The sequence below is a fragment of the Bufo gargarizans genome, chromosome 2 (genome assembly GCF_014858855.1).
Source record: "Bufo gargarizans isolate SCDJY-AF-19 chromosome 2, ASM1485885v1, whole genome shotgun sequence".
NCBI classification, from domain to species: domain Eukaryota; kingdom Metazoa; phylum Chordata; class Amphibia; order Anura; family Bufonidae; genus Bufo; species Bufo gargarizans.
Window position 1 is genome coordinate 203,293,398 of NC_058081.1, and position 13,382 is coordinate 203,306,779.

Below are 13,382 nucleotides of genomic sequence, written 5' to 3' on the forward strand. Positions count from 1 at the left end.
TATGAGATTACGGTTTGAATGGTACTATTTTAGGGTGCATATGACTTTTTTATCGCTTGTTATTATACTTTTTGTGATGTAAGGTGACAACAAATGGCTTTTTTGACACATTTTTTATTTTTATTTTTTTACAGTGTTCACCTGAGGGGTTAGTTAATGTGATATTTTTATACAGCAGGTTCTTACAGACGCTGCAAAACCTAATATGTATACTTTTTTATTAATTTATGTTTTACGCAATAACAGCATTTTTGAATAAAAAATAAATCATGTTTCAGTGTCTCCATATTCTAAGAGTCATAGTTTTGTTATTTTTTGGGGGCGATTGTCTTAAGTAGGGACTCATTGTTTGCGGGATGAGATGATGGTTTGATTAGTACTATTTTGGGGTGCGTGTGACTTTTTGATCACTTGGTATTACACTTTTTGTGATGTAAGGTGACAAAAAAATGGCTTTCATTACACAGTTTTTATTTTTTACGGTGTTCATCTAAGGGGTTAGGTCATGTGATATTTTTATAGAGCAGGTCGTTACGGATGTGGCGATACCTAATAGGTCTACTTTTTTTATTTATGTAAGTTTTACACAATGGTATCATTTTTTAAACAAAAAAAAAAATCATGTTTTAGTGTCTCAGTCTGAGAGCCATAGTTTTTTCAGTTTTTGGGCGATTGTCTTAGGCAGGGTATCATTTTTGCGGGATGAGATGTCGGTTTGATTGGCACTATTTTGGGGTGCATATGACTGTTTGATCGCTTGGTATTACACTTTTTGTGATGTAAGGCGACAAAAATATGCCTTGCATGACACAGTTTATTTTTATTTTTTACGGTGTTCACCTGAGGTCATGTGATATTTTTATAGATATCTAATATGTCTTCTTTTTTTATTTACGTTTTACACAATAATATCATTTTTGAAACAAAAAAAATAAAAATCATGTTTTAGTGTCTCCATAGTCAGTCAGTTTAGTGTCTCTATCAGTCACTGCCGGACCCCTGCTGCTGATCGGCGGGGCGCAGCTCCTGCATCCGCCCGATCAGCCCGCCGTAATAGTACGGCACTGGACGGCAAGTCACGTCCCGCTGCACCGTACTATTACGGCGCTGGTCGGGAAGGGGTTAAATTGATGTTGACAGTTTATTTCTTGAGAAAATGCCTTCTGTACAGTCAAATATTTCAAATTTTTACTCATCAGTCCAGAGGACCTTCTGACATTTTTCTGCACCCCAGTTCGTATGTTTTCATGCACAGTTGAGTGCGACTCAAGCGGATCAAACCTTGAGAATATATTTTGTGACACAGTGAAAGGTCTGTTGGTTGTTGGGAGGTATTTTCCTCCCAGCATATGCGGCAAAGACTGATTGCAGCAAGGTGAGGTTAAGCACCGGGACGGATTTTACTAGCCGGTTCGGGCTTTGCGGATGCCCAACTCTCATTAAAGGCAGCTAGAGTGTGGGATATGGCTGTCTGTGTTAAGGAATGAGGCCTGTGCCTGGATGAATACTTGCGACCTGTTTGGGGAAGACAGGTTGACTAAATCCTGGACTTAAACTTTGGTGTGGACCTGTTTGCAAAGTGTGAACACAAGCCTGGACTGGGACTCTTTATGCAGGACCTGCAGCATGGTGTGAATGAACACCAGGGTTTTCAACTAAGGTGAAGTTGTTTGCTGAGCTGTTAAATCTATCTGCTTGTGTGAATAAAACACTGCAATTTGAGCAAGAACCGTTTTTGGTGCCTCTGTTCTGCGTCTGCTCAACCTGCCTACCAGAGCGAATCCCCACAATATATATATATACAGTACAGACCAAATGTTTGGACACACCTTCTCATTCAAAGAGTTTTCTTTATTTTCATGACTATGAAAATTGTAGATTCACACTGAAGGCATCAAAACTATGAATTACCACATGTGGAACTATATACATAACAAAAAAGTGTGAAACAACTGAAAATATGTCATATTCTAGGTTCTTCAAAGTAGCCACCTTTTGCTTTGATTACTGCTTTGCACACTCTTGGCATTATCTTGATGAGCTTCAAGAGGTAGTCACCTGAAATGGTCTTCCAACAGTCTTGAAGGAGTTCCCAGAGATGCTTAGCACTTGTTGGCCCTTTTGCCTTCACTCTGCGGTCCAGCTCACCCCAAACCATCTCGATTGGGTTCAGGTCCGGTGACTATGGAGGCCAGGTCATCTGGCGCAGCACCCCATCACTCTCCTTGATGGTCAAATAGCCCTTACACAGCCTGGAGGTGTGTTTGGGGTCATTGTCCTGTTGAAAAATAAATGATGGTCCAACTAAACGCAAACAGGATGGAATAGCATGCCGCTGCAAGATGCTGTGGTAGCCATGCTGGTTCAGTATGCCTTCAATTTTGAATAAATCCCCAACAGTGTCACCAGCAAAGCACCCCCACACCATCACACCTCCTCCTCCATGCTTCACGGTGGGAACCAGGCATGTAGAGTCCATCCGTTCACCTTTTCTGCGTCGCACAAAGACACGGTCTTTGGAACCAAAGATCTCAAATTTGGACTCTTCAGACCAAAGCACAGATTTCCACTGGTCTAATGTCCATTCCTTGTGTTCTTTAGCCCAAACAAGTCTCTTCTGCTTGTTGCCTGTCCTTAGCAGTGGTTTCCTAACAGATATTCTACCATGAAGGCCTGATTCACACAGTCTCCTCTTAACAGTTGTTCTAGAGATGTGTCTGCTGCTAGAACTCTGTGTGGCATTGACCTGGTCTCTAATCTGAGCTGCTGTTAACCTGCGATTTCTGAGGCTGGTGACTCGGATGAACTTATCCTCCGCAGCAGAGGTGACTCTTGGTCTTCCTTTCCTGGGGCGGTCCGCAAGTGAGCCAGTTTCTTTGTAGCGCTTGATGGTTTTTGTGACTGCACTTGGGGACACTTTCAAAGTTTTCCCAATTTTTCGGACTGACTGACCTTCATTTCTTAAACTAATGATGGCCACTTGTTTTTCTTTACTTAGCTGCTTTTTCTTGCCATAATACAAATTCTAACAGTCTTATCAGTAGGACTATCAGCTGTGTATCCACCTGACTTCTCCACAACGCAACTGATGGTCCCAACCCCATTTATAAGGCAAGAAATCCCACTTATTAAACCTGACAGGGCACACCTATGAAGTGAAAACCATTTCAGGCGACTACCTCTTGAAGCTCATCAAGATAATGCCAAGAGTGTGCAAAGCAGTAATCAAAGCAAATGGTGGCTACTTTGAAGAACCTAGAATATGACATATTTTCAGTTGTTTCACACTTTTTGTTATGTATATAATTCCACATGTGTTAGTTCATAGTTTGGATGCCTTCAGTGTGAATCTACAATTTTCATAGTCATATGAAAATAAAGAAAACTCTTTGAATGAAAAGAGTTTTTGGTCTGTACTGTATATATATATATGTATGTATACAGTGGATATAAAAAGTCTACACACCCCTGTTAAAATGTCAGGTTTCTGTTAAAATGAGACAAAGATAAATCATTTCAGAACTTTTTCCACCTTTGATGTGACCTATAAACTGAAAAACAAACTGAAATCTTTTAGGTTGAGGGAAGAGGTTGAGGGAAGAAAAAATATAAAAATAAAATAATATGGTTGCATAAGTGTGCACAACCTTAAACTAATACTTTGTTGAAGCACCTTTTGATTTTATTACAGCACTCAGTCTTTTTGGGTATGAGTCTATCAGCATGGCACATTTTGACTTAGAAAGATTTGCCCACTTTTCTTTGCAAAAACACTCCAAATATGTCAGATTGCGAGGGCATCTCCTGTGCACAGCCCTCTTCAGATCACCCCTCAGATTTTCAATTGGATTCAGGTCTGGGCTCTGGCTGGGCCATTCCAAAACTTTAATCTTCTTCTGGTGAAGCCATTCCTTTGTTGAGTTGGATGTATGCTTTGGGTCGTTGTCATGCTGATAGATGAAGGTCCTCTTCATGTTCAGCTTTCTAGCAGAAGCCTGAAGGTTCTGTGCCAATATTGACTGGTATTTGGAACTGTTCATAATTCCCTCTAGCTTAACTAAGGCCCCAGTTCCAGCTGAAGAAAAACAGCCTCAAAGCATGATGCTGCCACCACCATGCTTCACTGTTGATATGGTGTTCTTTTGGTGATGTGCAGTGTTGTTTTTGCGCCAAACAAATCTTTTCGAATTAGGGCCAAAAAGTTCAACCTTGGTTTCAACACCTTTTGCCACATGCTTTTGGTAGACTTCAGATGTGTTTTTGCAAAATGTAGCCTGGCTTGGATGTTTTTCTTCGTAAGAAAAGGCTTTCGTCTTGCCACTCTACCCTAAAGCCCAGACATATGACGAAAACGGGAGATTATTGTCACATGTACAACACAGCCAGTACTTGCCAGATATTCCTGCAGCTCCTTTTAATGTTGCTGTAGGCCTCTTGGTAGCCTCCCAGACCAGTTTTCTTATCGTTCTTTTCATCAATTTTGGAGGGACGTCCAGTTCTTGGTAATGTCACTGTTGTGCCATATTTTCTCCACTTGATGATGACTGTCTTCACTGTGCTCCATGGTACAGTCATGTGAAAAAATTAGGACACCCTTTGAAAGCATGTGGTTTTTTGTAACATTTTTAATAAAAGGTTATTTCATCTCCGTTTCAACAATACAGAGAGATTAAAGTAATCCAACTAAACAAAGAAAACTGAAGAAAAGTCTTTTCAAGATCTTCTGTAAATGTCATTCTACAAAAATGCCTATTCTAACTGAGGAAAAAGATAGGACACCCTTGCCCCTAATAGCGAGTGTTACCTCCTTTGGCTGAAATAACTGCAGTGAGACGGTTCTTGTAGCCATCTACCAGTCTTCGACATCGGTCTGAGGAAATTTTACCCCACTCCTCAATGCAGAACTTTTTCAGCTGTGAGATGTTTGAGGGGTTTCTTGCACGTACAGCCCTTTTCAAGTCACCCCACAGCATCTCAATGGGATTCAAATCTGGACTTTGACTTGGCCATTCCAGGACTCTCCATTTCTTCTTTTTCAGCCAATCTTTGGTTGATTTACTAGTATGTTTTGGGTCATTGTCATGTTGCATGGTCCAGTTCCGCTTCAGCTTTAATTTTCTAACTGATGGTCTCACATGTTCTTCAAGCACCTTCTGATACACAGTAGAATTCATTGTGGATTCTATGATGGTGAGCTGACCAGGTCCTGCTGCAGCAAAGCAGCCCCAAACCATGACACTTCCACCTCCATGCTTCACAGTTGGTATGAGGTTCTTTTCTTGGAATGCTGTGTTTGGTTTACGCCAAACATGTCCTCTGCTGTTGTGTCCAAATAATTCAATTTTGGACTCATCTGTCCAAAGAACATTATTCCAGAAGTCCTGGTCTTTGTCAACTTTATCTCTGGCAAATGTCAGTCTGGCCTCGATGTTTCTCTTGGAAAGCAAAGGTTTCCTCCTTGCACACCTCCCATGCAAGTTAAACTTGTACAGTCTCTTTCTGATTGTAGAGGCATGTACTTCTACATCAACAGTAGCCAGAGCCTGCTGTAGTTCTCGAGATGACACTTTAGGGTTTTTGGAGACCTCTTTTAGCATCTTGCGGTCTGCTCTTGGGGTGAACTTGCTGGGGCGACCAGTCCTGGGCATGTTGGCAGTTGTTTTGAAAGCCCTCCACTTGTAGACTATCTTCCGGACAGTGGAATGGCTGATTTCAAAATCTTTTGAGATCTTTTTAAATCCCTTTCCAGACTCATAGGCTGCTACAATCTTTTTTCTGAAGTCCTCTGACAGCTCTTTTGCTCTCACCATGGTGCTCACTCTCACTTCAACAGTCAGGAGCACACCAAACTAAATGTCTGAGGTTTAAATAGGGCAAGCCTCATTCAACATGCAGAGTAACGATCTACTAATTATGTGCACCTGGTGTGATATACCTGTGTGAGATCTGAGCCAATTTAAGAGGGAATACATGTGAGGGTGTCCTATCTTTTTCCTCAGTTAGAATAGGCATTTTTGTAGAATGACATTTACAGAAGATCTTGAAAAGACTTTTCTTCAGTTTTCTTTGTTTAGTTGGATTACTTTAATCTCTCTGTATTGTTGAAACGGAGATGAAATAACCTTTTATTAAAAATGTTACAAAAAACCACATGCTTTCAAAGGGTGTCCTAATTTTTTCACATGACTGTATACAGGTCCTTCTAAAAAAATTAGCATATTGTGATAAAGTTCATTATTTTCTGTAATGTACTGAAAAACATTAGACTTTCATATATTTTAGATTCATTACACACCAACTGAAGTAGTTCAAGCCTTTTATTGTTTTAATATTGATGATTTTGGCATACAGCTGATGAAAACCCAAAATTCCTATCTCAAAAAATTAGCATATCATGAAAAGGTTCTCTAAACGAGCTATTAACCTAATCATCTGAATCAACTAATTAACTCTAATTAACTCTAAACACCTGCAAAAGATTCCTGAGGCTTTTAAAAACTCCCAGCCTGGTTCATTACTCAAAACCGCAATCATGGGTAAGACTGCCGACCTGACTGCTGTCCAGAAGGCCATCATTGACACCCTCAAGCAAGAGGGTAAGACACAGAAAGAAATTTAAATAGGCTGTTCCCAGAGTGCTGTATCAAGGCACCTCAGTGGGAAGTCTGTGGGAAGGAAAAAGTGTGGCAGAAAACCCTCTACAACGAGAAGAGGTGACCGGACCCTAAGGAAGATTGTGGAGAAGGACCAATTCCAGACCTTGGGGGACCTGCGGAAGCAGTGGACTGAGTCTGGAGTAGAAACATCCAGAGCCACCGTGTACAGGAGTGTGCAGGAAATGGGCTACAGGTGCCGCATTCCCCAGGTCAAGCCACTTTTGAACCAGAAACAGCGGCAGAAGCGCCTGACCTTGGCTACAGAGAAGCAGCACTGGACTGTTGCATGTCATTCGGAAATCAAGGTGCCAGAGTCTGGAGGAAGACTAGGGAGAGGGAAATGCCAAAATGCCTGAAGTCCAGTGTCAAGTACCCACAGTCAGTGATGGTCTGGGGTGCCATGTCAGCTGTTGGTGTTGGTCCACTGTGTTTTATCAAGGGCAGGGTCAATGCAGCTAGCTATCAGGAGATTTTGGAGCACTTCATGCTTCCATCTGCTGAAAAGCTTTATGGAGATGAAGATTTCATTTTTCAGCACGACCTGGCACCTGCTCACAGTGCCAAAACCCTGGTAAATGGTTTACTGACCATGGTATTAATGTGCTCAATTGGCCTGCCAACTCTCCTGACCTGAACCCCATAGAGAATCTGTGGGATATTGGAAAAAGAAAGTTGAGAGACGCATGACCCAACACTCTGGATGAGCTTAAGGCCGCTATCGAAGCATCCTGGGCCTCCATAACACCTCAGCAGTGCCACAGGCTGATTGCCTTAATGCCACGCCGCATTGAAGCAGTCATTTCTGCAAAAGGATTCCCGACCAAGTATTGAGTGCATAACTGAACATAATTATTTGAAGGTTGACTTTTTTTGTATTAAAAACACTTTTCTTTTATTGGTCGGATGAAATATGCTAATTTTTTGAGATAGGAAATTTGGGTTTTCATGAGCTGTATGCCAAAATCATCAATATTAAAACAATAAAAGGCTTGAACTACTTCAGTTGGTGTGTAATGAATCTAAAATATATGAAAGTCTAATGTTTATCAGTACATTACAGAAAATAATGAACTTTATCACAATATGCTAATTTTTTTAGAAGGACCTGTATGTAATGCCTTGGAAATTCTTTTGTACCCTTCTCCTGATTGATACCTTTTAACAATGAGATCCCTCTGATTCTTTGGAAGCTCTCTGTGGACCATGGCTTTTGCTGTGGGATGGGACTAAGAAAATTTCAGGAAAGACCAACTAGAGCAGCTTAACTTTATTTGGGGTTAGTCAGGGGCACTTTAAATGATGGCAGGTGTATGCCGACTCCTATTTAACATGATTTTGAATGTGATTACTTAATTCTGAACACAGCTACATCCCCAAATATACACTTATGCAACCACATTTCAGATTTCAGTTTGTTTTTCAATTGAGTGGTACAGTTTATAGGTCACATTAAAGGTGGAAAAAGTTCTGAAATTGTTTATCTTTGTCTAATTTTTTACATCACAGAAACCTGCCATTTTAACGGTGTGTGTAGACTTTTTATATCCACTATATATATATATAATTAAAAAAATAATATTTTTCCACAAGTGCACAGTACTATATGTATGTGTGTGTGTGTATGTGTGTATATATATATATATATATATATATATATATATATATTTATATATAGTTTGATTTTGGTCTGTGAGGATTATGTCATACCTGTTCTAGAGCAATTCTCTGCCCTCCATACCAGTCACTCTCAACTCCTTCTAAAGAAAACATCACACAGTATAATGTATTGGGCCCACTAGTGCTGAGCAGTAGAGAGTGGGTGAAACAGTACTCCATTTGCCCTGCAAAATCCCAGATCACCAAAGATGCTCCTAAATAAAGAAAACAGAAAAATAAAAATAGCCGGAAACTGTTAAGACAATAACAGCCATATTTATTGAAACACAGCTTACCTTCAAATCCAGTTTGTGAACATACCACCCCTTTGGTGGAAGAAGGGATTTTTGGACCATTAAGGTAATATTGTAATATGGCTAGAGGCCCTGTCTGGTACATAAAGAAAGGGAAATGGACATTAAGACTCATGTTCACTTTCCACACCATCAAATAATTTATATATGATCTTAATAAAACTTGGGTTATCTTGTCAGTACACTGCTTTACGTATTTTGTACTGGTCCTGTATTAGAACAGACCTGCACTCAAAGGAGAGTATCCGCATTAATATATACCATCCTGATAAAAGATAAATTAATACTGCTGTGGCCTGTCAGGTTAATGGAGCCCTATCAAAATGTTTGACATATGTGGCAACATTTTCCCAGTGTATATGTCATGTGTAGAGCTCAAACATGATATGGATTAAGCCTAGGCCTAAGGCTGAATTCACACGTCCATGGAACACGGTCCATGAGATACTGGACTGGCATCCTGCTGAGTGCAGGAGCGCAAGGCGTCATTGGTTGCTATGAGCTGTATCATTGATTTGGAGACAGCACACCAAGGACGGCATATAGCTTCAATTTAATATTTATTTTACCAGTGGTACAATCTCATAGTAACATTTATTGCTTATTGCGACGTTTCTGGCTCAATTTGGTGCCCTTTATCAAGCGGAGAAGGCCGGTCGTAAGACTTCCACTATTTAGACATAAAGAACCTATACATATGGGGCATCGTTATAATCGTACTGACACAGAGAATGAAGGGCATGGGTCAGTTTTGCCATAAGCAAAACACCATACGAACAAAGCCCGTAAAACGGTGTAGGAATTGCGTTTTTTTATCAATTCCACCCCATTTGGAATTTTTTTTTACCACTCCCTACTACATTTTATGCCATAATTAATGGTGGCATTAGAAAGTACAACTTGTCCCGCAAAAAATAAGCTCTCATACAGCTATGTGACCGGCAATATAAATGAAAACTAAAAAAACTCTGGTATCCTAAGGCCCCTTTCACACGGGCGAGTTTTCGGTGCAGGTGCGATCCGTGCGGCGAACGTATGGCACCCGCACTAAATCCTGACCCATTCATTTCTATGGGGCTGTGCACATGAGCGATGTTTTTAACGCATCACTTGTGCGTTCAGTTGAAATCGCAGCATGCTCTATATTGTCCGATTTTGACGTGACGCAGGCCCCATAGAAGTGAATGGGGTGTGTGAAAATCGGATGCATCCGCAAGCAAGTACGGATGCCGTGCGATTTGCACGCATGGTTGCTAGGAGACCATCGGGATGGAGACCCGATCATTATTATTTTCCCTTATAACATGGTTATAAGGGAAAATAATAGCATTCTGAATACAGAATGCATAGTAAAACAGCGCTAGAGGGGTTAAAAAAATAAATAAATAATTTAACTCACCTTAGTCCACTTGCTCGCGAAGCCCGGCATCTCCTTGTGTCTCCGCTGCTGATGAACAGGACCTGGGGTGAGCTGCTCCATTAAATAGAGCTTAAGGACCTTCGATGACGTCACTCCGGTCATCACATGGTCTTTTACCATGGTGAATCACCATGGTAAAAGATCATGTGACGTACCATGTGATGACCGGAGTGACGTCATCGAAGGTCCTTAACCTGTATTTAATGGAGCAGCCCACCCCAGGTCCTGTTCATCAGCAGCGGAGACACAAGGAGATGCCAGCTTCGCGAGCAAGTGGACTAAGGTGAGTTAAATTTTTTTTTATTTTATTTTAACCCCTCTAGCGCTGTTTTACTATGCATTCTGTATTCAGAATGCTATTATTTTCCCTTATAACCATGTTATAAGGGAAAATAATACAGTCTTCAGAACATCAATCCCAAGCCCGAACTTCTATGAAGAAGTTCGGGTTTGGGTACCAAACATGCGCGATTTTTCTCACGCGAGTGCAACGCATGACAATGTTTTGCACTCGCGCGGGAAAATCGCGCATTTTCCCGCAACGCACCCGGCTCTTATCCGGGCAAAAAAACTGACGCCCGTGTGAAAGAGGCCTAAGGGTTTATGGTTTAGAATTTGGCATGGGGGGGGCATCATTTCAGGTTTTGCCTCAGGCAGCAGAAAGTCTAGATGCACCCCTGCTTCTTTTACACGATCAAGTTACTTTATTATGACCACTTCCTACTTTCGACATCAACAGCATGTAGCTCATTAAGGAAGTCACGTGTCATTAATTAGCTTCTATAGGCTGTCTGCACACATATCCCTCGTTGCTGTCATGGGCAAAAAGGGGCGTTGCAAAAAGGGATGATTAGTGGCAGCATTTCTGAAACTGCACAGTTTGTGGAGCATCCACATGCTGTGGTGAAAGTATTTTTAGTGGACAAATGGCACCACTGCAAATAAACGGAGCACCATGTGCCATTGATGTTAGAGGTGAACGTTGGCCACGAAGGTGCACAAGGGCGGACTGAAATGCTACAGTGGGGCGTCCCACCACAAAAATGAACCAGGGCTACCAGATAAGTTCGGCTAACCCTTCTGCATATGGGGCTCTGAAGCAAACAGATGGTCAATGCACATCTGCAAAGTTGCATCTGTAGAAACGGCTTCAATTTTCACAGCACTATTGGAATTGGACCTCCGCTGATTGGCAAAGGGTTGCCTTCTCCGACCAGTCACATTTTCTGCTTCATCTAATGGATGGACGATGTGTCAGGGGAGAAACATCAGAGAACAAACACCCTGCAACCATTGCTGGAATAACACAAGCTCGTGGCGGTAACATTATGGTCTGGGGAATGTTTTCTTGCCAGTATCTGGGACCACTCATCAGTGTGGAAGGTACTCTCAACCGATTTGGGTATGAATCTATCCTTGCAGGTCACATACACCCATACATACTGATTGTCCTCCCTGAGGCAGATGGGATCTTCTAGCAAGACAATGTGACATGTCACTGCTAATATGTCTGACATTGGTTGGAAGAGCGTGAACAAGACTTCCAAGTATCACCTTGATCATCATGTTCACTCTATGGATCCTCCCCCACGCACCCACCAGCAGCTGTGGGATGCACTGCAGTCAGCATGGCTCCAGATACCTGTGACAACCTACCAGGACCTTACTAAGTCACTCTCAGCCTGTGTAGCTGATGTCCGTGCTGAATGTTACCCTGGATATTAGTTGGTGGTCATAATAATGTGTCTGCAGTTATTAACACCTTCTACCCGGACCAGTTCTCGCTCTTCTGCCCAGGCCATTTTTTGCAAATCTGACATGTGTCACTTTATGTGGTGATAGCTTTGGAACACTTTTACTTATCCAAGCCAGTCTGAGACTGTTTTCTCGTGACACATTGTACTTTATGGTAGTCATAAATTTGAGTCAATATATTTCACCTTTATTTGAGGAACAATTCCCAAATTTTCAAATTTCAATTTCTATACTTATATAATAGATAGTGATACCTCATATAATAGTTATGACTTTACATTTCCCATATGTCTACTTCATGTTTGGATCATTTTGAAAATTACATTTTATTTTTTTGGGACGTTAGAAGACTTAGAAGTTTAGAAGCAAATCTTGAAATTTTTCAGAAAATTTCCAAAACCCACTTTTTAAGGACCAATTCAGGTCTGAAGTCACTTTGAGGGGCTAACATAATAGAAACCACCCAAAAATGACCCCATTTTAGAAACTAGACCCCTCAAGGTATCCAAAACTGATTTTACAAACTTTGTTAACCCTTTAGGTGTTCCACAAGAATTTATGGAAAATGGAGATGAAATTTCAGAATTTAACTTTTCTTGCAGATTTCACATTTTTAACATTTTTTTCCAGTAACAAAGCAAGGGTTAACAGCCAAACAAAACTTATTACCCTGATTCTGCGGTTTACAGAAACACCCCACATGTGGTCGGAAACTGCTGTATGGCAACATGGCAGGGTGCAGAAGGAAAGGAACGCCATATGGTTTTTAGAAGGCAGATTTAGCTGAACTGGTTTTTAGATGCCATGTCCCATTTGAAGCCCCCTACAGTAGAAACTCAAAAAAGTTACCATATTTTGGAAACTACGGGATAAGGTGCCAGCTTTATTGGTACTATTTTGGGGTACATATTAATTTTAATTGCTCTATATTACGTTTTTTGTGAGGCGAGGTAACAAAAAATGGTTGACACCGTTTTTATTTTTTACAACATTCATCTGACAGGGTAGATCATGTGCTATTTTTATAGAGCAGGTTGTTACGGAGGCAATGATATCAAATATGTCTACTTTCTATGTTTGTTAGAGTTGAGCGGACACCTGGATGTTCGGGTTTGACGGGTTTGGCCGAACTTCACAAAAAAGTTCGAGTTCGGGACCCAAACTAGACCCCGAACCTGAACCCTATTGAAGTCAATGGGGACCCGGACTTTGGAGCATTAAAAATGGCTCTAAAAAAGTCATGGAAAGGGCTAGAGGGCTGCAAAAGGCAGCAAAATGTGGTTAAGAATATTGCAAGTGCTCTGCAAACAAATGTGGATAGAGGGAAATGACTTCAAATAACACAAAATACATCAAAATAAAAAATAATGATCTTGATCTAGGAGGAGGAGGTCCATATGGGGTAGGAGGTTGAGGAGGCAGTGGATGTGGTGGTGAAGGTGGAAGCGGCGGTGGAGGAGGAAGTAGCCAACACAGTTTTTTTGTTTAGTTTTTTATTTTATTATTTTTTTTGTTCAAATTTGGGTAGACCCCAAAACATTGGGAAAAATAAAACAAAGAGAAAGTGCAACAATGGCTGGG

The 13,382-nt window shown here is 41.1% G+C and overlaps 1 protein-coding gene across 1 annotated transcript in view; it reads right to left on the minus strand.

Annotated features, from left to right (window-relative positions):
- LOC122929742 overlaps nt 1-13,382 on the minus strand; it is an 88,143-nt gene that overhangs the window by 20,097 nt on the left and 54,664 nt on the right. The window contains exons 7-8 of the mRNA XM_044283415.1: nt 8,609-8,702; nt 8,364-8,527 (exon numbers count right to left, since the gene is read on the minus strand). Coding sequence (XP_044139350.1) covers nt 8,364-8,527; nt 8,609-8,702 — 258 coding nt within the window. The remainder of the gene's footprint in view (nt 1-8,363; nt 8,528-8,608; nt 8,703-13,382) is intronic.